This window comes from Patagioenas fasciata, chromosome 8 (assembly GCF_037038585.1).
Source record: "Patagioenas fasciata isolate bPatFas1 chromosome 8, bPatFas1.hap1, whole genome shotgun sequence".
In the NCBI taxonomy this organism is placed as follows: Eukaryota; Metazoa; Chordata; class Aves; order Columbiformes; family Columbidae; genus Patagioenas; species Patagioenas fasciata.
The window spans coordinates 8,767,125-8,792,233 of record NC_092527.1 but is presented as its reverse complement, the minus strand read 5'-3'; the positions used below and the strand labels follow the sequence as shown (position 1 = coordinate 8,792,233).

The 25,109-nt window shown below is 42.7% G+C and overlaps 2 protein-coding genes and 1 long non-coding RNA gene across 3 annotated transcripts; 2 read left to right on the top strand and 1 right to left on the bottom strand.

The window, feature by feature from the left end:
- Window positions 1–183: 183 nt before the first annotated feature.
- On the bottom strand, window positions 184–9,851 carry LOC139828538 (uncharacterized). Its single transcript, XR_011740232.1, has 2 exons — window positions 8,997–9,851; window positions 184–3,681 (listed from the first exon to the last, which is right to left on the bottom strand). It is a non-coding gene; the product is annotated as an uncharacterized lncRNA (long non-coding RNA).
- Window positions 4,616–8,890, top strand: STOX1 (storkhead box 1). The gene is given in 5 exon segments (XM_071811539.1): window positions 4,616–4,796; window positions 5,092–5,709; window positions 5,712–7,109; window positions 7,112–7,391; window positions 8,484–8,890. Coding segments are annotated over 5 exon segments (2,517 nt in total). The 3' UTR covers window positions 8,524–8,890.
- A 192-nt stretch (window positions 9,852–10,043) lies between the features above and the next one.
- LOC136104569 (nucleolar RNA helicase 2-like) lies at window positions 10,044–25,049 on the top strand. Its single transcript, XM_065843637.2, has 15 exons — window positions 10,044–10,218; window positions 11,322–11,588; window positions 12,880–12,955; window positions 13,641–13,819; window positions 15,297–15,414; window positions 16,262–16,447; window positions 16,988–17,133; window positions 17,682–17,831; window positions 19,403–19,564; window positions 20,326–20,445; window positions 21,176–21,249; window positions 21,429–21,588; window positions 21,901–22,035; window positions 23,662–23,706; window positions 24,478–25,049. The coding sequence occupies exons 1-15, from the start codon at window positions 10,114–10,116 to the stop codon at window positions 24,685–24,687; spliced, it is 2,133 nt and encodes a 710-aa protein (XP_065699709.1). The 5' UTR covers window positions 10,044–10,113; the 3' UTR covers window positions 24,688–25,049.
- Window positions 25,050–25,109: the final 60 nt, after the last annotated feature.

Here is a 25,109-nt window from a genome sequence, read left to right as displayed (position 1 = left end):
GAGTAGAAATTCAACTGGGACTTGTATATTGCCATGTAGCGTGACACTAATAATGAATATATCTACCCAGCTATCAAAACTGCTAGTGTTTTCCCACCCAACTCTTATGTTTCTGCATACTGGATCTCATTAGATGTGTTGCACGAAAGTAGTTACAGTAAAAAGCTATAATAACAAAATGCATTACTTCCAAGCAAAAACAATTTTCCTTTTTTTATTAATCCACTATATAATCCACAGCATCGTGATACAGTGTATAAATTTAGAGTTTGTAACACACCAAATGTTGCTGGAAGTCATATGTTGTTTTGTAGTGTTCTGTGGCTAGGAACATTGCTATTAAATTTCTAGATATTTGATACCTAAATTTGTATCAAAAACATGTGACACTGCAGTTTTATGCTGCTTTTGATTTCTTGCGTCCTCCCGCTTTGTAAATTGTTCTCTTTAACAAGTGGATTCTGACTCATTTGAAGATTCAGATCGAGTAACCCACAGTACACGCAAGAACCAGTATTTTTTCAGATGTGATTCAGTAATCCTGCGAGCTGTTGGATCTAGCCCAATATTAGTTCAGTTCTCTTTATTCTTCTCTCTAAAATGACAGCAGGATAGTGGTGCTGAGTAATTTGTTTGTTGTATTCTGCGATTTGATTTTTTTTTTTTTTTTTGGCGTAGGGTTATGAGGTTAAACCACTAGAGGTTTGGTTTTTTTTCTAGTTCCTGTACTACTTCAATGCGTTTGGACCATTTGCAGAGCATGTTAAGCCACAGGTGCACATTGAAATACTTTGGTTGAAATTGTTGAAATAGTTCAGTGATGCCCTTTTTAGAACTAATAGTTTTCCCTTCCACATCTCCCCCAGGCTGAGGAAGGAGCTTGCATGGCAAGTTTTTATTCTTGCTAATAACTTGGTCTGCAGTCTCAAGGTGTGGTCTTGTGAACTTCCCATAAGTAAAAGGCCTCTCAGCATGGTGAGGTCTGGCCAGTTTGTTTCTTTGTGGGAGGCAAGCGATTCAGTCTATGGGGGGGCCTCTAAAAGTCCCTTCTCTCATACGCTCTGGGGTCTCCCACCTTAGCAGACCCTGGAGTGTTGTAGCTATCTTTTGGAACAAATAGGTATTGATAGGATTTCAGCCAAGATGACAGATTCCCAAAGCCACATGTTTCAATAGGAAATTAATTCCTAGATTATTTTTCCTTGGTCCAGTGAGGGTCACAAGTGAAAGGAAGTCAGCAGCTGCTTTGCATCTTAATTCCTCTGGAAATGTTGAGGAGGGAAAAAAACAAATGGAACAAAACCAAACAAACCCACAAACTACCAGCTACAAAGGTATCTGTTAAATCTTTTCTAAAAATGCCTTAAAGTGAAATTGATGGAAGATCTAAGAAGAAATCAGGCTCAGATGCATTCAGGTTGCTACCTTAAATATGTAATTATTCATATTAAAAACTTAGAAGATGAGAATTTCGCAAAAAGATGACATATTGCAGCACTGTCTTGTTTCACCCTTTCATTTAAATTACACATATTAACATTCAATGGGATACACAGAGAATGTGCTACCAGATCTGGTAGTAGTAACAACAAAACAACCTCGAAGGAAATCTGTGAGCATTTTCAACTAGATTGCACTGATGGGTATTTAGCCATCATTTCTCTTTGCTACCTGCAATTAGTTAATATTCAATTAATTGTGGTAGTGACATCTGCAGTTTAATGAGGCCAGGCTGCAGTCGAGGGTTTAGTCTATATGTAAAAGTACGGCTGCTGGATTATTGAGTGCTCTTAATGTAAGGCTGCCACGAAGAGTCCTCTGAAATGTTAGTGGTTGCAGAATACACCAGCCAGCATGATAATTGTAGTTCATAAGCAGAGCAGATTAAATTTCTGTTCCTGGTATTCGCCACTGCCTCACAGCTCTTCAGTTTTTATTCAGGGTGTTGGTTTTGGTCAGTAAATCCCTTCACTGTCTGCAGTTCCTGGGTGGGGGCAGACTTCCATATGCTGGGGTCATTAATCCTCGAGTCTATTTTACCCTTGGTGCTGTGGGGCTTGCATCCATTCGTCCTGTAAAGTGTCCTGGAAGGCTGCTCTTTTCTGACTGACCTTTGCCTGGAGGAGACAATACTGTAGCACTCCTGTAGTTGTTGCACTTTTCTGTGTGGTTTTGACATGGTTAATTAGGATTGCTCTTTGTTGAAGGTGATTATGGGAGATACCGAGTTCTAATTCCTGAGAAGATGCAGGTAAGTGATAAGTGAGCAATGTAGTCTTTGCTTATGTCAGCTCAGATGTCTGCCTTAACCGTTTGATGTGAACTGCTCATGCTTTAACTTTCCCAAAACTAAAGGTTGGGAAGTATTAGCAGCCAAAGCAGGAATGCTGACAACAAAGACCAAGTAGATGATCCTGAAGACACAGCTGTTCAGCCCCATATTAACCACTAGGTACTTGGTGAAGTGCAATCAAATCCCTTTTCAGTTCTATTTCCAAAGGTTAGTAGAGATTTTAATAGCTGTCATTATTTGAGAACTTTATTGTTACCTGAGCGCTGCTCTGTAATCCTCTGTCCAGGGATGAATTACAGTTTAAGTTAGAAGTACGTTTTACCTCTGGCAGAACTGGATATAATTAGACCACAAAAGCTTTTGTTAAAGCTAACCAGCAGTTCTTCAAGTAAAAGTGTAGTTTTGAATTACTTCTCAAGGCAAGAAATTTGTCAGCTTTTGGAAGACTTCAGGAATTTTAATGTTCTGTTTCAAAATTTTAAATGAAAATTTCTGATGTCTGACCTGTGCTGTCCTTGGCCAGGTGAACCGCTTTATATTTCTCTTAACAATGGCTTTAATTTAAGTCACATAGATATTCTTTTCTGGTATTCCACCTTCTTTCACAATAATTTGTGTAGAATAGCCACTCCCTGTTGCAGCCCATTTTCTGGCTAGAAATTGATCTCTTAATGTAGTGTCATTTCTCAGGCACTCTGGTAACTTTATTACGGGTAACATCTGCTCCAGCATGAGTTCATCTTCCCTGATCACAAGGAGCCTGCTGACCTCTGAACTCTTAATCCGGGGGAGGTATTACAAGCAAAAACAGTGTTTTACTTACTGATCTCCATCTGAAAAGCAGTAATATCTCTAGGTATGTTGGGAATTGTTCTCTCTTACTATAATTAAGGTTTATATCATGGGTGAATATTGATATGTTACTTGCCAGTCTCCTGGGGATGACTTAGAGTCCTTGACTCCTTTGGTTTTTACCTCTTTGCTTCCCAATAACCTCTTTTCTGATGCACAGCATGGCTGGCTAAATCCAAATGTAAATTACTTTGGTAGATGAATTACATTATTTCCCCTATCATCTTCTCTCTTGCTGCAGTAACACCTAAAGGGGTTCCTAACAAGTTAGAGTTCTGTCACAGCTTATTTAATCACATGCCTTTCAAAAAGCTTCTTTGTGATTTTCACATTTTCAGACATTTGATGATGAAGTGATGTTTTCATGGTTTTACTTCCACTTCTGGAAGCTTAACTGAAACCACTTTGCAATTTGAGTGTCTTTATTTAGGTAATTTTCTGGTTAAAACGGATGTATTGTGTGAGTTCTCTACCATCAGTCACCTTAATTACCATTTTCTGCTCTGGAAGACTTTTCTGCCATTCCTGATTTTGCTCTAGGAAAGCAAGCAACAAGTTAGACAACTAAAATGCAAGGGACAAAGATTTCTCAGTTTTTGTTTTTAAAATTATTTGACAATATTTAAAAATGAAGCTGTTGGTATCATGTTTGCTGTCTGTTTTTTTAATCTACCCGCTCACATGTTGTTTGCAATAATGTGGGATTCAAGCCACTTGGGTTTCTCATGCTTCCTAACTATGGCTGGGATGCTGGGAACCAAGCAATGTCCTAAGTGGTTCTTAGGAAATGATTCCTGCACCATGTAGCCAAAGCAGCATCTGTAAACTCCAGCAGTGTTTGGTGAATTTTTGCAAGTATCTAGGGGCACCAGCTGTCAGCGATAAGAATCACTCAGCCTGCAGTATCTCTGTCCTTGGCCACAGTACATTAAAAGTGTCGAGACCAAGTGTTCAGACTCCTAAGAAAAATCAGCTGTTTTGAGTTTTTTCCTTTTTAATCCACAACTGCTTGTTTGCTGGAAAGTGAATGTGAAACAATGGGCATGTGTTGGAGAATGGCTTAAAAATAAGGGACATGGGTCTGCAGAGCAGTTGCACGAGCAGAGCCTGTTCTGAAGGCCTTAGCATAAGTAGCAAGACTAGGCCCCAGTGGGAACCGCTGACTGTTTCAGTAAAATCAGCAAGGACACTGCGACCTTGGCAGAGCCTCACAAACAGCTTTCAAGAGCACAAGAATGTAGAATAAGCATAGTAGTAACTGCAAGCAGGAGGACCATGCAAATGTGACTATCAGAGCTTAAGCCAATTAGTAGGTGACAGGTATGCATAACTATTGTGAACTGTATAAGTATATGCTGTTCGGGCTAATAAATCAAACTGTGCTTTATCACTCATATTGAGTCGACCTCCGTGTTCGTCTGTGGCTCAAAGTACTGATCTATAAGATAAGACACTGGCAGGATCGCACCTATGCGGGGAGTTCTTGGCTGGCTGATATTTCTGTGCTGCTCTCACCTGGCTGGCCCAGAGGGGCTCTCCCTGACTCAGGGCTGCAGCCCCAGGATCTTGGGCACCCCCTCACTGCCCTCCATGAGTGGACACTGCCCCAGAGTGGGGCTGTCCCTGTTCTGCAGGGAGCTGCAGGCTGTGGGTGGGGACAGCTGTGTGCAACAACAATTGCTGGTTCTGGAAGCTCAGTAGAGTAGTGATGTAAAAAGAAATCCTGCATTTTGTTTGGTGATAGCGGACACTTTCGTGTTGAAATTGAGTATGCCCTGCTCAAACTTCAGTTGCCAGATCACCTGCAAACTTCTTCTGGAATCCTGTGAACTCAATACCTGGGTATTTCATGTTCAGTTGCTTCTAGATCTATTGTTTTTATTTTCTGGCCAGCTCCCATTTTATTTGAAATCTTCTGATTTGAAATATTTCTATCTTTGTTGTAGGCATTGAAGTTCCCTCCCACAATACCTTATACGATATCCTTGGTGTTCTAATTAAAGAAAGGAAAATCTATCATACAGGAGAAGGATACTTCATTGTGATTCCCAACGCATACTTTATCACAAATGATGCCACGGAAGACAATAGAAGGGTCCCACTGGAGGACAGTTGTTGCTGTTCATTGCCTTCCATCACTTACCTGGTAAACATTGAGTGCTGCGCAAACCTAGTGAAAGAAAACATTCCTACCGTATCCTGTTACAGATCCTGCCATTATTTCCCTGACCAGAATGTGCTCTGTGAACAAAGACAGCGGCAGCTAATGAACCAAGAACTTAAGGGAGGGAGTAAGAAAGGCTGCAGTGAATTGAAGCCTTCAATTCAAACTCAAGGGATTTTGACATCTGCTGAACACCCTTCCTGGGACACCATCAAATCCCTGACATCTGTGAGAAGGAAACTGAAAAGCAAAAGGTTTGGCCTTGGCCTTTTCTGAAGAAGTGCTGCTAAAAAAGAAAAGCCTAAGAAGGAGTATTCCACTTTTTCAGCCCAGTTTCCTCCCAGGGAGTGGCCGGTCAGGGATGAAGATGACTTAGATAATATTCCACGTGATATTGAGCATGCAAGTGTATTAACCCTACTCTTACAGTTGATAATTTGCTTAAACACACAATATTAATGCAGAAGTTTGAGGAGCAGAAAAAATGTATCAGTAAGAGTACCTTGGCTGAAATGTCAATAGTCAGGCAAAACCACCTTTCAAAGGATTTTATTCAAAAGACACAAAGTAAACCAGCAAAACACACCAGGAAAACCAGATCAAAGACAGACAAGATGATCAGCAGAAGCAACAGGAAATCTCACATCTATGAGCTAACATCCCAAAAACAGAAACTGGAAGAGAACCTTTCACTGCCTATCAGAAACCAACAGCCATTGGACGTAGCAGTGGAATCCCAGGTCATATATAAAAAACAAATTAAGAACCCTTTCCAGGGTCTGTCATGGAGAGGTAACTTTTATGCAAAAGGGTACAAAGTTACTATTAACAGTCAGCTGAAGTCCAGGATGCAAAAGCAAGAAAGGGCTTTACAAAGGCCACAGTCCTTGGACCCCTCAAAAACCATTGACTACAAAACTGAACAGCTGGCTACTGAAACACAGGCTGACAAAGCAAAGCAACACAAAGTACTCCGTGCTGAGAGGTCTTCCCTCCAACCAAAGAAAGACAGTGTCGGTGAAAACTTCAGTTATCCGCAAGGCAATACTTTGCAAATAGATAATAAAAGTAAATTCTTTCTGGAGAGTAATATTGCTGAAGAAAACATCTACAGAAGTGTAGCCAAAACAATTCCTGGGGATATTAAAAAATCCCCTCACTCCCACGCTGAAGATAATGGTGTGTCTGAAGAAGACGCAAAATTTCCATTACATCTGAAAGATGAGTATTGCAGGTGCAAAGCTGACATTGTGTGTGAGTTACTAGATCAAACAGCATATGAATTTCAAAATGTCCATCTTTCAAATGATGCAGGCAATGTTAACCTGATTTTAAAAAGTGGTGTGAAATACGGACAAAAGATCAACAAAAATAGTGAACTAATATTTAAACATGACTGTGCCAGCCATCTGGGATCAATGAAGCCGGAAAGTGAAGGATTTACTGATAACTGCTATCTTCTGCACCAGAATGCACATGATGGTGACACCTGTAGCTCATTACATCTGGATGATAATTTTGAAGGCCATGAGCAATGTCACCTGCTTCCTGACCATGCTTCTTCAGATACAAGAGGCTGCAGTAAAGCTGTGCAAAAGCTGTAGACAGCTACATCTCTAAAAATCTATAAGTTTAATACTTATGCTGCACAGTACAGCGCAACTGTAAATAAACATGACTCTGTAGAGCATGAATATAAGGAAAGTGCTAGTTTTGCAGAATTGATAGATAGCTTAAAAGAACAAGCAAAATCAGATTTCACAGAAGAAAGTTGTTTGTGCAGTCAAGCTCCTCTGATAAGTCACAGGAAGAAGGAACTGGCCTTACTGAACGTGCTGTAGAAGATTTCTGCCGCGCTGATGAGGCTGACTCAGGTGCTGACGTTTCGCAGAACCTCACCCATGAGGTGGGTGAAGTAGTGACATGCAGTGCTTTGGGCTCACAGACCAGGGAAACGAGAAAGCCTCTGGGCAAAAAAGATCTGTTTTTGAAGAATGCATGTACTGTGATACCAGGACAGAAGCACTTGGAAGGGACAGAAAACCACAGCATCACGGGAGATAGTGGAATTGACTCCCCAAGGTAAGAAAACACATGTAACTGTGTTAGATGTTTTATCTTCAAATTAACAATCACATTTAGGCAGAAATGTTACTGTAAACTATAACCCCTCTCCTCAAAACCAGAATTCCTGTTATCTTTAAAAACTTCAGTATTATGTCCCAGGAACAGTCAAACTGTATAGTTCTACCATGTCTTTTTATGTGAATATTCCCCCTAAATCAGCTATACAACTGCTGCTGTTTGTATTTTGCATTTGTTGTCACGAGGCAAGAAAGTAGGATGAGCTCAGCCTTGCAGCTGGAGATGGCCACATACAGAAATGTTGGGAAACAGTGATGGTTAACTCCTGTTAGCAGGCAGGTTCAGCTTGCATTGATCTTGCCATATGACATTATAGATACTGTCATAGTTTCGCCAGTTTTAGACAAAGAACGAAAAGTGCTTTATAGAGGTGTTCAATAAAAATCTGAAATACAAAATACCATCTGACTTGCTCGCAATAGACCAGGGAAATGTGTACATCACTCGTCCTAGAAGCTTCTGCTTCCTTTCATAGGGTCCATTTTCCCTGTAGCTATACTTGAAAAAGTCCCCTAATGGAAAACATATTGTATGAAACAATTTTTAACACAGTTGCATGTGGAGCAGACCTACAAAACTGTTTACTAAATTGGCAAGAACATAAGTTAAAATGCTGTGAGGGAAAAAGAATCGTATAGATTTTTTTTAACAGCATCACATTCTTAAGATAATAAGTGTCTGGTATTTAAGTGTCATTAAACCATCTGAGTTCTCTTTAGGTATGTATTGTCACCTTGGGAAGCTAATATATGAACGACAAATCACATACTACAATTTTTAAGGAAATCCTGCTGATTGTCCCCCCTGCTTCCCCGTTAAGCAGCTTTTGGCTGTATACTCTTTCAAGTACACTTCTAGTGTATTACTTGGACACAAACACTTGAAATCTGTTGGATGCTCTGTAGGAAAATATATTTCAAAGGGTCATTTTGACTGTTTGTTATTGATGCCATCTGTGGTACCAGAACTTAAGCCAACTCAGTTTATTTTTAGAATGTGAAGTCTGACGTCTAATAATTGTTATTTTAGGTAGACTGAAAAGAAAATGAAGCATCCTGCCAAATTCTGAAAGCATAAATACTAATGCAAAGAGGAGGACAAAGTGGAAGGACAATCACAACAAAATTCTTCGCTTCAGCTAACTCTGGTCATGAATATTTGATTACTTTTACATGAACTTTGTAAACTTTCCATTTGTAACAAGGGAAACATACTGTAAATGTGATCATTCCACATCTGTGAGCCTGTCTCTAAATCAAAGCTGTTAGCTAACACTTTTGACCATAGTATTTGGAGAGCTGATGTATATTTCTTTAATTAGTTTTCCCATCCCTGTGATAATAAAAATAACTGATATACTTCATTCAGATCACACCATTAACCTGGAAAGGGTATGTGTTGCTTTAATGGGAACTCTGTAGGTTGGACAGGACTGTTTTATGGTATCATTCCTGACAGTGTTTGCTACTCTTGCCACAGAAATAACTTTAATCCTCCATCTCCCGTCAAAAAAGAAAGCAAATGAACTGGATTGGCACGGACCTTGTTGCTACAAAAATCCCTTGAATCCTGAGGTTCTCTTCCTGTGTCCTGAAGTCTCAGCTGTCCTCCTGAATCTACTTGGTGTGCTTATAGCTGGCAATCAGGATTTAGTCTTTGCAAATGCAATCAGGTAAGGCCAGGGGCATTGCTTTGGGAGAAACCCACCAGCTCAGGACCAGCCCTTTCCTTCTCTTCAGGAAACAACATCCTGGTAGCCGTGAGGAGCACTTCATAACTTTCAGTTCAGAAGAGTAGTTTTGACTAATTAATCCTGATTTCTTCCTGTAGCTAAAACTGGACTATGTCTGTTTCATGACACCGGCTTGTGGTGCTTTTAAATCCTACAGAGGCACTTGCTCATACTGTTGTTGTCTAAGTCAGGCTCTTTCACTATCGAAAACGTGTCTCCAGCGGTTATGGAGACAGATGGCTCCAGCTGTAGTTTTAAAGCTGCTGGGCATTTTTCTTTTTAAGGGAGAGTGGTGAAGAAGTGGTAGAAACTGCATTTGTACTGGCGGGGCTGTGCGGAGCCCTGCAGCGCTCCCTCCCGTCCGCCGCAGGCCAGGGCCGGTTTCAGTCACGCCGGTACCGCGATCTTCCCCTCGGGTTTCTCTCGCTCTCTCCCCTCGCGCCGCCGCCGCCCGCAGCTTTCCAGCGGCCTTAACCACCCGTCGCAGGGGCTCACACACGCCGCGGGTATGCGGCACAAGAGCCGGCCGGTGGACGGGGAGCGAGTCGCAAGTTCCCCGCCAGCCCGGAGTCCCCGGTCCCCCCGCCCGTCACGGCGGACTCCACACGGCCAAGGCGACGGGCCCGCCTTGCACGGTGCACGCTGGGACCTGGCGTCCAGAGGGAGCCCCGGGGCCTGCTGGGTGTTGTAGTCTGGCGGCGGGACCGGCAGCCTATTGGCTGCTGGGCGGTGATTGAGGGGTGTGTTCCCGCGCCGGGGGCGGTGGGCGGGATCCGTTTCAGTCACACGGTGACCGGCAGGCTATTGGCTACCGGGCGGTGATTGAGGGCTGTGTTCCCGCCCCGCCGCGCGGGGTAGTGGGCGGGCTCTGTGTCTGTCACACGGTGACCGGCAGCGGCGTGGCGTGGCGCGGAGCGGCGAGCGGAGATGCCCGAAGCCACCCGGTTCAGCGCCAGCAGCGGGGCCGAGTCGGATCCCGAGTGCCCCATGGAGAGCGAGTCCGCCCTGGAGAGCAGCCGGCGGCGGCGCAAGGTAACCGGGCCGGGGAGGAGAACTCTAGGGCCTCCCGCGGCCGGGTGCGGCCTGGCCGCCCCGTGCCGCCTGCGCGCTGGGGCCCGTGTCCGGCGGGTCTCGCCTCGCGTGGCGCCGCCGGTGGCGTGTGCCGGGCCGGGGCTGCGGCCGCGGGGCGGTGCCGGGCCGGCCACGTGCGCGGCGGGGCCTCCCGGGAGGGCGGCGGGCGCGGTCTGTGTCGCTCGGGCCTCGCCTCCGCCTCGTGTTCGAGTGGCCCCGCCGCGGCGGGCGGGGGCTGGGGCGGCCCCACGCCGCTGTAGCGGCCCCGGGAGCGCTCTCGGTGCGCGCTGGAGGGAGGAAGCGTCCCGAAAACGAAGGCCCGGGTGACTCGTGGTCGGGAAATGCGCCGCGGCGGGGAGGGCTCTGCCAGGTTTCTGCCCCTTCCGCTGCTGACGTCCGAAGCACAGGTTATGAATTGGGTAGCATCACCGGAAGCGTGAGCAGCTGGTTCAGGGAGGTCGTTCTGCCCCTCTGCTCTGGTGAGACCCCCGGCAGTGCTGGTGCAGCTCTGGAGCCCACAGCACACACGTGGAGTTGCTGGAGAGGGGCCAGAGGAGCCCCGGGAATGATCTGAGGCTGGAGCAGCTCTGCTGGGGACAGGCTGAGAGAGCTGGGGTGTTCAGCTGCAGAAGAGAAGCTCCGGGGACACCTTACTGCAGCCTTTCTGTACTTGGAAGTGGCCTGTAAGAGAGATGGGGACAGACTTTAGCAGGACAAGGGGTGATGGTTTTAAACTAAAGGAGGGAGATTCAGGCCAGACATGAGGAAGAAGTTTTTTTTTTTCCCCTGAGGAGGGTGGTGAGAGCCTGGGCAAGTACCCAGAGAGGTGGGGGATGGACCATCCCTGAGACATCCCAGGCCAGGCTGGATGGGGCTCTGAGCAACCTGAGCTGGTGAAGATGTCCCTGCTTATGGCACGTGGGGCACTGGGGGAGGTTTGGAGGCCCTTTCCCACCCAAGCCATTCTATGATTCTGTGTTTTGCAACATCATCTCTGTTTTGTGTCACTTGGATAACGTGTATGTGTTTTCATTTATCGGCTGTGTTGCTCTGTGCCTTACCAGAAGGAGAAAAAAGAGAAGAAATCTAAACGGCATGACAAGTCTCGGAGGAGAAAGGCTCAGACAGATGAAAGTGAGCAGTCGGAGGAGGACGTTGTTCCCCCAAAACTCAAGAAATCCAAGAGTGGAGTTAAACAAAATGGTCATGTAAGAGAAGAAAGCCCAGAGAACACCAGATTATCTCCCTTAAACATGAAATCCACTCACAAAAAACAGCACAGTAATTCTAGTGAAACGTCAAGTGGTGATGGTGACAGTGAGCAAGAGCAGGTAATACTAATGGTTGGGTTAGTTATAGTGATGTGCTTAGCTTTCAGCTCTTGTATTGCAACAAAATTATATTTAGAGCAGGTTATTTTTTCTTTTTTTCCTCCCAATCAGTGGAAAGGCTGCTGTAAATTTCCAGGGTTTAAACGTACTTGAAGTGCCCCTTCCCTTGATTGTTTGCAAAAGTTTCAGATTTGGAAAGTCCTGAAGTTGTAGATGAGCGCGCCATGGTTTCCGTACTTCAGCAGCCTGGCTTTGTGGTAGCTGCTGGCAGACGGACAAGCTGCAGGGAGATGGTGCTTTAATATGATTCAGCATCATTAGATATGATTGTAATTACCACAAATATAGTTTAATTGACTTCTTTTTTGGTTTTATTGACTACTTCTCTAGTGAAATAAGAATTATTTGGTTTTAGCTAGTGGAAAAAGAAAAGTTACGTATTAATATGTTTTTATGTATCATTAGATAGTCATTAATGTGATAAGATGGTCCTTTATATAATATCATGTTGTAACAGTTCTGTATTTTTAGGCCTTTCGATAAGAATGGTTTTATTTTTTTCTGACTATTCTGTTTTATTTAGGTTCCTTTAATATTGCTTGAGGTGAACATTTTTTTGAAGGGAAACATATCTTGTTCTATCTAGGATTTGTTTTAAGAAGTCTTTATACCTGCCTGTTCTACTGTTGCTTGGTTTTGTTCCTTAGTGCAGCTGATGCTTCGCAAAGCACCCAGGGTTTCCCTGGTTTCTAGGTTTGCGTTCTTTCCTCACCCTTAGCGTTTTAACCGCCATGCTGTTATAACATATGTGGAAGTGATGCCTTACTGAGTAGGTGCATTTGATACTCTACTTCATAATGTTCTTCTTTTGGGAATCAGTTTCTGTAGCTGTAAATCACTGTACTGTATTAATTGGGAAGCAGGAAACGGGGTAGGTGTCATCCTGATTCTTCCATATTACAACGTGATCTGTTAGGCTATTGGTAATTCTTTAAAAGACGATGTTAAAATTTAATTAAGAGTTTTCAGAGTTCTAATTTAGGTGTTTTGCATTTCTAGGGTTATGCCATTAGATATGAAACAGTCTTAAATTACAGATTGCTTTTCTCTAACTTTGAAATATGATAGTGGCTGTAGTAAAACAAAGAAGGCTCTTTAGCTGCAGCTGTGGTGCTGTCACTGGAAGTTTGACCCTTGGGAATGACACTAGTGCCTGTGCCATTACCTTGAATTTTCTGATGGTCATATATATCCCCATGGAATATAATCTAATTTATTGTTTACTTATCAGGAGATGACTGAAGAACAGAAAGAGGGTGCTTTGTCCAATTTTCCTATTTCCAAAGGGACTGTTCAGCTTCTTCAAGGTAAATTTCTTGACATGCTATGACCACAGAAATTAAATGATCTCTGTCGTGTGTTTTTTACCCTCAACGTACTCAACCAGCGAGATGTGCTCTGCTTGTGTTGTGCAAGCACACGTGCTATAGAGAAAGCATATATTGACTGCCTACTCTAAATAAAGCTTTGAACACAGACTTTTCTGTTTGCAGTATTGCCCAGTTCAGCCTTTACAAGTAGAATTTTAAATGACATAAGCTCAAAAGAAAAGACATGACAATTTTTCAATTAAAGGATTTTTCAGCGTGAGTAAAAGAAAACCAGTTATATTTAGTGTGTTTGATGTTAGTTTGTGTGTGACTTAGTATGAATTAAGAGAAGAATATAAGTGGTTTTGATGTAGTGTTTTATTTGAAAGCAAGAGATTTTCTTAGATATGTGGGGAGTATTACATAAATAAAGCCACAGTACTTAAAGGCTTTAATTGAAAACCAGTAGCATTATCTGTCCCAGCCAGCACTGTGTCTGTGGGCAGTCCAAGGGCACCTTTAGAGATGACCTCTCAGATTAAATAAATCCGAGGAGATGGTGATATAACCCCGAGTGACTTCAGAGTGGATGGAACTTTTGCTTGGGATAACTTTCTCTGAAGAGTATGCAAGAACACTTGTAAAATGATCAAATTAAGGAAGTCTGTTGAAATTGTCACAGCTCGAGGAGTCACGTACCTGTTTCCCGTGCAAGTGAAGACCTTCGACCCAGTGTATGCTGGCAAAGATGTCATTGCTCAAGCTCGAACTGGAACGGGGAAGACATTCTCTTTTGCTATTCCCTTAATTGAAAAGCTTCAGGGAGACACACAGGAAAGAAGAAGAGGCCGTGCACCAAAGGTAACTGTGCTTAGTTAGAGCGCCAGTTTTGCTTTGTCGTACAGGTGAGCGATTCAGATTTTTAACCTGATGGAAAAGTTCTTCAGGTTTGCGCAGGAATAAAGTAAGCCCCACTAAAGATTGTTTGAAAGCTCTGCTCACTGGGCTTTGCCTGCGTCCTGCGCTGCCTCATAGCTCTGATGAACAGTAAAGAACGCAACAGTTCTCTCCACTTGTCAGTTCCTTTTTCTGCATACAGGGAGACTGAAACTACAGGTGTTCACTGTGTTCCTATTTAACTTTTCTCAGTGACCTTACCTGTTGAGGTCTAGTGGTTACTGGATGTTTGTTTTTCTCCCAAGTTAGTAACAGATTAGTGACTTCTTCTGATTGATAAAAGCTACGTAAACACATTTGTTTAAACATGTAAAAAGTGGGAGGTCTTAAAAACAGACTTAGTTTTCACAAGGACCACCATCAGATATTGAAGCTTCTGCTCCAGAGAATGCAGATTTGCTATGAGCTGTCTCTGTTTGTTTTCACCAAATTCTTGTGATACTGTCCAAAACTAGATAGGCTGAAGCTTCTTGTATCCTCATATCCCCATTAATGGTGAAATTATTATTTTTTATCACTTTATTTCATTTTGTCACCTGAAGCTCATTCCAAAACTAGTACTGGCTGTTTTATATGCATCTGCCCATCTTATTGGCCATCAGACTGAGAATGCTGGCTGTGGATTGGGCACAGTCTTGCAGAGAAGGGAAAGCTTTCTTTGAAGGAGTCATAAGTCTTAAAATAAAAAGTCTTGCAGGCCTCGCTCTACCATAGCACACTACTTTTTTGTGATGTGTTTCAATGTTGGAAGAAGTAGCAGGGTGAGGATTTAGAGTTCCTTAGTTGAACTCCTGGCCAGTAGCTCATCCCTCACCTGTGCAAAACCTGTGTATGAGAAGAGAGGATGGATCCTTGGTTGTTTCTGCAAGGATATCAGCACAGGCTCCAGAACCATGCTGAACTTTGCAGACTGAACTAGTTTCCCTGAGTCCCAGGGGAGCTGAGACAGTTGATTGCCCTTTCTCACACCTTCTTGTGGGACTGAAGCATTACCGAGCATGTGTAAAAACCTTTTATTAACCAAAATTCTTTAGTAAACCTTTTATTAACCAAAATTCTTTAGTCTTGCACTCAAACAGCGCATGTGTGTGTAGGAGAAGACCTGTAGCTGGTCTGTTCAAGAGCTGAAGTTAAATAAGATTTAAGTACCTCCTGTCCATCTCTTTTAAAAAGAAGCTAGCCTGTCCTCAGTGGCTGTGTGCTGTGTTACAAGAGACCTAAGCAGTACGTTTCTTTAGTTTTTGTTTAGATAACTATTTACCACCCCCCCTTTTTTTTTTTTTTAAATTACGTACGTGGTCAGACCTAAATGGATGATTAGAAGACTAGCGGTTTCCTGGCAGAAGCCATGATGAGAGAAATCTGTCTTTCCTCTGTCTAGGTACTAGTTCTCTGTCCAACAAGAGAGCTGGCGAACCAGGTTGCCAAAGACTTCAAGGACATCACAAAGAAGCTGACGGTAGCTTGTTTTTATGGAGGAACGCCATATAACGGGCAAAGTAAGTGACACAAATGTTGATTGAGTGGCATATTTGAGAAATGCAGTTGGGTCCTTCCAAACACACACTTTTAACACAAGAACTGGAGAGTATTCATGGGGAATTCAGCAGCTCCAGATAGATCTTCTTATCGTGAGAAATAATTGTCGCTCTCTCAATTATGTTCTTGGTGTTCCTCATCTACTCATGGTCTTCAAAGTGAAAGAGGTCATATTGTGTGTATACAGAGTGTTTAGGTTCTTGTAAACTTTGATGTTTTCTATAGAAGATGTTTAATCTTAGAGCTGTGAGTGGGTTTTTTTGCGTGATATGTGATAGCTAGAAAATCAGTAAAGTGGAGAATAATGTCTTTATTCTAACAGCATAATTCTTGCTGGTTGTAAACAAGGTAAATGAGAGCAGGAATGAGAACATGCTCTTTCATTGGAATGTGTCTTGAGACATTAGGGATGAATTCTTTTTCCTGCAGAACTTCAGAAAGGAGGTGATTTCAGTCACTTCCCAATTCAGGCAGACAATTTGGGCAGAGGTAACTACTATCAACGTGTGTTAAAAGAAGCTCTTTGTTTGCCACTTTATTTAAATCATGGGGAGAGGGAAGGGAGATGGGGAATCTGTTCTGCAGGAGGAGCGATGGAACTTCTACCTTCCCGCTTTGGTTTTTGTGTTTTGTTTTCCCCAGATTTTCTCTTGATGTTCATCATTTGTTCTCACGTTTGTGAGAAGAGCACTGATGGACGGTTTGAGAAGCTGATGTTACATTATTACTCAGCTATGATGTGTTTCTAATGTATAGAATGCTGCCTAGGTCACTGCTAACGCCTCTGCTGCTCATCTGTGTTATCAGTTGATCTCATGAGAAGCGGCATTGACATTTTGGTTGGGACACCTGGTCGAATCAAAGACCATCTTCAGAACGGCAAGCTGGACCTGACCAAGGTGAAACATGTGGTACTTGATGAAGTTGACCAGATGCTGGACATGGGATTTGCTGAGCAAGTGGAAGACATTTTACGAGTTGCATACAAGAAGGGTAATCTCAATATTTAAACAAACTGTAGGAAATATTAGTAATAATTTAGTCTGCTAAAATTCAGGTCTATTTTTCTGAGAGTAGCAAGGTGGCTTTGTTTAGAAATGACTGAATGTTGTAGGAAATGTGACCGCAGTACATGAGGAGGTGTTGTGAAAGTAGGACTCGTTCACAGGACCTTTGCAAAGGTTAAAATCCCTTACTTAGGGATCTGTAAATAACTTTCTTTGACATCCATCCATAAGTTGTACTTGGACTTCTTCCAGTTAAAAGGAGTTAGGAACCTTTTACCATTTTCCCCACTTGAAAATAGACTGGATTTTTGGTCATAGTAACTTTTTTCCTAATCTTGAAAATATTTAGACTTTCTAGAGTATTTTTTCCCAGTTGTTGATAATGCATCAATTTAAAAAGCAGAATTGCCGTATTTATTTTATATACTGATATTTGACCCTGTACTTTTAATAACTCACGTAATCAACTTGTATACATCTGTAAGATGAAACATATGAAGTTTGAGCAATGTTGTTGTGTTTTAAGATTCTGAAGACAACCCCCAGACGCTGCTGTTTTCTGCAACTTGCCCGCACTGGGTGTATGATGTGGCGAAGAAATACATGAAGTCCAGATACGAGCAGGTTGACCTGATTGGGAAAAAAACTCAAAAGGCTGCCACGACAGTGGAAGTGAGTAATCTGTCTCATGTGGGACGTTTCCAGGCCTCTTCTCCTTTCCTTTATGCTACAAATGGTCATCCCATCCTAACGTACATTAGCAGAATGATGTTGAGAGTAGGTCTGAGAATTATTTTTTAAGCGTAAGGCACTCTCCAGCTAGTCAAACTATTTTCTGTCTCCTAACAGCATCTATAGGCATCTCGAGTAGAGTGAGGAGTCAGCTGTCAGTTGGTTTTGTTGATTTTCAGAGGAAAAGGATATCTGAATTTATCCAGAGAAATGATATGTCTCCTGGGTTTTTCTAACTTGCTTTAAAAAGCTATTTATAGACTGTCATCTCGGTTTTCCCCTTACTGTAACTATTCTGTTTAATGTTAGACTAATTGTGGTGGATACAAGAGCCATATGGATTTTGCACATTCTGGAACGTTAGTGCATTTTGCCTATCAGGAAGCTGTACAACTCTTTAGTATTTCTGGATTTTACAGTTTCAAATGTATTAAAAAAAAGAATGTTGTGGTTTTGTGTGTGCTAACCACCGGAACTGTTTTCTGTAGCATTTGGCAATAGAGTGTCACTGGTCTCAGAGAGCCGCAGTGATCGGAGATGTCATTCAGGTCTACAGTGGCAGCTACGGGAGGACCATCGTCTTTTGTGAGACCAAAAAGGAGGCAAATGAACTGGCTCTGAATGCTTCAATCAAACAGGTATATATCTGTATCTCAGCTGTGTTCAGCAGCAGAACCTGTCAGAGGTGTATCAGCCCTGTGTTTGATACCAGACCTATGCTGAATAAGTTTAAAGAGAGACTTTGAAAGCGGTTAAGACCGGCTTTTGTGGGTGGTCAGGTAGCTTCAAAAACTGCCAGAAAGGACCTTAAGAAACACTCAAACTGGTTGGAAGTTTACAGCATTATGGTCTTCAGGACTAGGCTGCACTAACAGATACTGAGCTACAAGTGATTATTTATTAAAAGAAGAGTTATTGACATCAAATGAAACAGTTGTGAATTTTTTTCTGTAGAGAGGACTGTCTTGGATTAAAAAATGGAGGTAGACTTAGAGAACAAGTAGGATAAGAGGTTGTGGTACTGGAGTAGCAGTTACTGAGCTGTGATGCTGACATTAATTAGCGTAGTCGGGGGGGCAATTAGGTTTTAGAGCTGCAATATAACATTCAAGCACCGGTGGAAAATAACTGATTGATGTAGTGATGCAATGTTCATGATGTGTAGTGACACTGGCACTGCACACTCAGTTTGGGGATGGTTTCACTGCAACTATTAATGCTTTTTCTCTGAGTGTTTTCTTTGGGGGGCTGGTTATGTCCAGACAGCCGTACAGCTTTGTGTTCCTAGGGAAAGGAGAAGCTTTCTCACCTGCCGCAGCTGTGTTCAGGAGCGTTCCTCCTGCACTCCCACATGGCCTCACTAACAGCTAAACCTGAGCATGGGGCCTTATCCTGCATTCCTGATGGTGTTAGTGATAGCAAATTTGGTGTAGGCAAAGCAGAACTCTGATCTTGGCAGGTAAGAGAGGGAAATTACTTAGACGTTTCTGCTTTAGCATATTACTACTTGCTAACACAATATTCCATTTACCAGCAGAGTTGTTGAATTCTGTACTGACCCTACCATGGTGTTAGCGCTTTTCTCAAATGGTTCTCTGTTCACATTTGGAAATCACGGCAGCCATCTGCGGGCAAGCTGTGAAATGCAGAGGAGAAAACAATTCTTGTGTGTTTGGTCTCCTTACTTGTGATTGCTGTGATGCTTCCAGAATGTTTGGATTAAAAACATTACATTTGAAGCTATAGTTCATTTTTTTAGGACCACTTATCTTTTAATTCCTTTGTTGGTCGTGGGGGAAATAAATATGTTAAGGGGGCTAAAGAAGGAATGTTTTTTTGGAAAAGTCCAAATGAATACTAAGAAGGCCTGAAAAACCTGTTGATGACTTTGAGCCAGCGAAGCCTTGCACAGATGGTGTGGGTGGCAAGTCAGGTCACAGCTGTTTTCATAGGCCACAGGAATTAGAGGTGGAGATAAGACATATATCGTGATCCTCTTTTCCTACATTTGTTCAAGGTCTTTGAGGTAGATGAATAAGAACTCCTGAGTAAATGTTGTAAGACTCCTAAAATATAAACTCTAATTCAGTTCTTCTTTATCTTGCCATACAGTATCTATCAAATACCAAGATACTGTATCCAAAACCAACCATAAAATGGAGCACTGTCTTTGACTTTGGTGCGGTCCTATAACAATAGTGTTTTTCAGGATTGCCAGTCATTGCATGGTGACATTCCTCAGAAACAGAGAGAGATCACACTGAAAGGTTTCAGAAACGGTGCATTCAAAGTTCTGGTTGCAACCAACGTGGCTGCCCGTGGTTTAGACATCCCTGAGGTTGACCTGGTGGTACAAAGTTCACCACCAAAGGTAGGTGATGATTGTGTGTCTTGGTTGGGTGTCTTGTCGTAATTTAGAGGTTTGTTTTCAAGCAGTAAATGCTTTAGGTGATGGTGTTCACCACACTGAGTATATCAGCATTGCATTTAAGGGTAAGGAGTGTCCTGATACACAGAAGTAGTTCCTTAGAGGATTCTTTTCAGAGTGCATCGGCCCCTGGTATGTTTAAAGATGGGGTCCTCAAAACACTTCCATTCAGGGCTGCTTAAAGCCTTTCCCTTCAAGGCCTTGAATGGTGATTGCAGGTCTGGGAGCAGCGGAAGTGGAGAGGGGCTGTTTGTCTTGCAGGAACAGTTCACTAAGCAGGGGTGTAGGTAAGGAAGGGACCCCAACAGTGACATGGGCTGAAGTTAAGAGGGTTTAAAAGAAACAAGATAATTTTTCAGTGAATTTGCCGTTATACCATGTCAGTAATCGTGCTCAAGTTGATATGCAGGAGGGTGTAGGGGGTACACATGCTCAAAATGTTCCTCATATCCTCTGTGATGGTGCCAGAACGAGACTTAGCTGATCTGTGTTCATGGTTCTGGCTTTCAAACGGATTTTTAGAGGGTTATGGAAAAGCTCATTTGTTTGATTTTAGTGAAACAACTGTTTTTAACTTAATTCTCTGATGCATCTGTGTGCATTATTCAGGCTTAACTGTAATAGCTTCTACTAAGTTATGTGAATGCAATGAATTGATTAAATTACAATCAATTAGATAAGTTATAAGAGTATTTATATTGAAGGATGTGGAGTCCTATATCCATCGTTCTGGACGCACAGGTCGAGCTGGACGGACCGGGATCTGCATCTGTTTCTATCAGCGAAAGGAGGAACATCAGTTAAGATATGTGGAACAAAAAGCGGTAAAGTGCAGCTTTCTTCTGATGTAATGCCTCGGGGCAGCATGGAAGGTGTTTGTGTTTAGTTCAACAGTTCAGTGACAGAAAGTAGCATGTAAAGCACCATGTGAGCTTAGGTTACCTTGCAGAGTTCAAGTCTGCTGTCAGTTACCGTGGAGCAGAGATCGTGCTGCTCACGCTTTTCTTGGCCAATTCCAGTAAGACTGGACCTGTGCAAATGAAAAAAAGCCTGCGGGATTTCAATTCAGTGTTCACCATGGCTTTCATCAGTGATCTGCTTTACCGAGAACTGTTACTTCCATTTTGCACTTTGTGCACTGCTCCATATAGTATTTCTCTTGCCAACTAAGTATTCGGTTGGGGTGAGATGGTTTAGTCTCAGCACATAAAACTCAGACTTCCATTTAGAAAGGCTGTGTGACTCGTACTTAAATCCAAGTAAATCAGGGTAAAATGAATGATTTAGAATTGGTAGGCCCTTTTTGCTGTTGGAATCTGCCAAAATGGTCTCTGTTTCAGTTTGAGGTCACTGGATCGTTTAAACTGACCTGGTACATAAAGGCTTTTAAGTGTTACCCGTTTCCCTGTAAGCTTGACCTTGTAATTTTCACCAGCAAAACTTGGGAGTTAAAAGGTGAAAAGAAGAAGAAAAGTGATAGATTTAAATGAAACAATAGAACTGAATTACTTATGATATGCAACTTTCATCTGTATTGTGCTTTTTACTTTCCAGGGCATTACATTCAAGCGTGTTGGCGTTCCTACCGCAACAGATATCATAAAGGCTTCCAGCAAGGATGCTATCAGGTGCGTTGGGCGACTCAGGCCCTGGTTTATCTCCCTGGTTCAGAGGGGATGTTTGGATTACTTGATGCTGTCTCTCAGAACTGATCACTATTAAAGCCTTGCACTGCTGCTTTTGTTCTGTTTCAGAGCCGAGTAAATACTAACATAGAATGTTTGTTTCTTTTGCTTTAATGACTTAGGTGTCTGGATTCTGTTCCTGAAACTGCTATTGAGTATTTCAAGGAATCTGCTCGGTTACTAGTACAAGAGAAGGGGCCAGTGAATGCTCTGGCTGCAGCTCTCGCCCATATTTCAGGTGCCACTTCCATTGAACAGCGCTCCCTGCTGAACTCAGACGCGGTAAGGCTGGACGGCTTCACATGTGTCTAAAAGTCTTTGTAAAAAAATGTAAAAAGAAAAGCAACACACTTCTGTGATGTTTAAATAGAGAATCATTTGTCTCCTTAGGACTTTTCTATGAGAACTGTACTTAAGCCACTAGGAACTACTGATTTAGTTCAAAGCAAGAATACACTAGCTATAAATATGCTTGCTCTCTGATAACAGTATCCACTTGGAAACTTTAGTTTATAAAGTCTAAATTAGGAAGTTTCTTGTGCGTAGATGTGCTGAAGCTTATTCCTCTGACTGACTGGAGTTTCTTACTTGTAGGGGTTCGTTACAATGATACTGCGCTGCTCTGAAGAAATAAACAACATGAGCTACGCTTGGCGAAGGCTGCGAGAACTGTTGGGCGACGATGTCGACAGGAAGGTGAACAGAATGTGTTTCCTCAAGGGAAAAATGGTAAGCTGCTTTGTGTGTGTCTTTTCTGCTGAGCTCTCTGCTTGTAGCCTTTTCTCAGCAATTGCCAGAGGAGATATTGGGTCTTTTCTCCCTGTTCCAGGCGCTGCTGATAAGGACGTGACTCTGGTGGAAGGATGAGTCTCAGCCTCTTTTTTTAGGTCTTGGGCATCTTGGGGGCTTAGGGCTCTGCTCCACTGATGTGCTAAGGAGACAGTACAATGCAGTATATAGCATGGCTATAGGGACAGCAGAACACATAAAAGGAACGAACCGTGGTTACTGTGCCTTAATGACACAACATAGAACAGGATTTCATAGGAGAGTCAGTTCTGGTAGTTTGTGTCCATCCTGTTTCTGGGACCTGAAAGGGAAAGATGAGAAAGTTACTTTCTGGGTTGGGTACGTCAGTCTTGGAACAACCTCTCTGAGAGGTGGTTATTTGAAACAGAAGTGGTTCCCCTCGCTCTTCTGCCTCAGAACTCGTATGCATTTTCACAGACACTAAAATGTGTGATTGGATAGTCTGTCCAGGACTATTTGTGACAGAGGACAAGGAATGCTTATGTCCTGCCTCTGCCAGTGGTTGGGCATTATTACTGATTTGCTTTGTCTTTTTTTTCTGGGTGTATTTCTTGTTTCTCAGCATACCCTGATGAATAAAACAGCACAGAGATATGCTGTGATCTCAATGACTTGATCTATGTGCTGTCAGCATGTGCGCTGGGTCAACAGGCCATTCATTCTCTGATCCCTTCCTCTGCCGATCTGTTTTTCTGGCGCTTTCACACACCCACGTTGCCATAGACTCATGGTTCATATCCATGCTGGAGTTTCCATCGCAGGCACATTCACTGGCCTTACAGGGAACTGGTCAGTTTGTGTTTCCCTGATTTTGTGTGACTTAAGGTCACTTCTTCACGTCAGTGAACTATTTTTATTATTTCCATCTCTGAAATATTTTCTTAATGTGTCCTTCGTGCAGGAGATTTGGTATTGCATTAATTAGTGAGCTTGGTTTTATTGTCCTCGCCTCTGTCTCTCTGTTCACAGCATTGTTCTGTACTTGATGTGCAGAATACTGTCTAGGGATGGTGTTCCTACATCAGATTCGTAATTCTCAATATCCAGATTGCTCATTTGGACAAAGAATAGCATTTCAACGTGTGAGTTATGTGTATTGTACTTAGTCATTCAAGTAGCTTAACTTCAGATTTTTAGGCTGAACCTAAATGTTCAGTTTACTGGATGTATATATTTTGTAGTATAGATTAAAACTTCTAATTTGAAAGAATTTGCCAAATGAGTAATGCAGAAGCCAATAGTCAACAGTTCAGGATGCAAAAGGTTATAAACATATTGTTAAAGAGCAGGAAAATGTGGATTGGAAGTGTTGGCTATGCGGAGGAAAGAAAAGTGTGTGTATCTGAGGAAAACATTAAGGGAGTGCAAGTATTGGTGTTCTGAGAAATACCGATGCAACTCCCTCAATGCTCAAACATCTCGAAGTATCTCAAGTCTCTTAAAAACCACTTTGAAACTGTTTTAGTACATAGATTTGTACGTGTTTGTTTTGAGTTGCAGTCAGCTGCTAGACTTGTACCCATTACAGTTATTCTCTCTCTTCAGGGAGTGTGTTTCGATATCCCTGCAGCAGACCGGAAGGACATAGAGGTACGTCATTGAAATGCCTGGTTACAGCGCCCTGTAGATAAAACTGGCTGGAGAGAGCGAGGCAGAAGACACGACATTGCCTGTATTCTGCCTTTTCCATCCCAAAAGGGATGGCTTTGGAGAAACTGCATACAGTGTTCCTCTCCTAAACTATTCCTGTCTCCAAAACTCTGTATCTTGAGACTTCTGTGTGAGAAGAGTGGGGGTGTGAACAGTCCAGCCCTTCTCACCGCCACTGGGTTAATCCGTGTAGGCAATGAGTGTTGTTACACTATACAACCCCCTTTTTTCCATTCCCCGACCCACGTCCTTTCACTCGGAGTTCTCTCCACAGAAAAGAGAATTCCAGGGTTTTGCTTGGCAGAACTAGTGTTCCCTTAGGCATCCAGCCTTCGGGTGTTTCTCCATGAGCTCATCTCCCTACCCTCGTGCCCTGGTATTCGTTCACCCCTAAAACAAATTCTGTTTGGGGAATTGAGGGGAGGGCTTGCATTTGTGATCAGTAATAATTATAGTGTTAGTCTTAATTAATGAAACGTGGGGAAGGAGATGACTGAGGATTCTGCTTTGTAAAGCACTTAAGGTGGGTTTCTCAGCTGCAGCTTACGCTTAAAATTTTGAAACCAGTATTGACCACTTATGTTAGAAACTTGAATCCCGTATTTAGCTCCCGATTTTTCCTTTTTGACTGAGCAAATTTAGTAATTATGAAATGCCCTGTATATGCATTCCTTGAATTTAACTTGCTGTGTCTGACTTTTATTTGAATAGGCGAGATGGGAAGATTCAAAACAGTGGCGTTTGTGCGTGGCAACTGAATTACCTGAGTTAGTGGAGTCGCAGCGAGGAGGAGGAGGAGGAGGAGGAAGCGGCCGAAGCTTCTCAAGCTCCAGGAACGGGCGGCGCGGGAGCTCCGGCGGTAGAAACAGATTCAGAGGCAGGGGCCAGAAACGAAGCTTTGACAGAGCCTTTGATCGTTAACTTCAACAACCCAGAGTGGAAGAACAGGACTGCAGTATTTTATATATTACATTAAAATAGGCTGTTCCTATGTGTTTGTACCACCTGGAAAAAATCTGTCGTCCAGGTTATTTTTTTTCCTCAGTACTACTTTGGCCGTAATCAAGATCCTGTTCACTTAAACACAGGAAAAAGAGAACTTACTGGTTTATTTTCTTTCTTTCTCTTATGGCAATTTCAACTGTCACTACCTACATCTTTGTTCTAGAATACGGCTGTCGCATCCAGCACTGTCGCCTGCCTCACTGTGTAATGTATAGATCGTCACTATGGGTCAAACCTGTACATTTTCCAGAAAAATAAAATACTATTTTACGAGTTCACGCCCCGTGTCCGAAGTTTCTAAAAGCGCGTGTGCTGGGCCAAGGCGAGCAGCAGAGAGT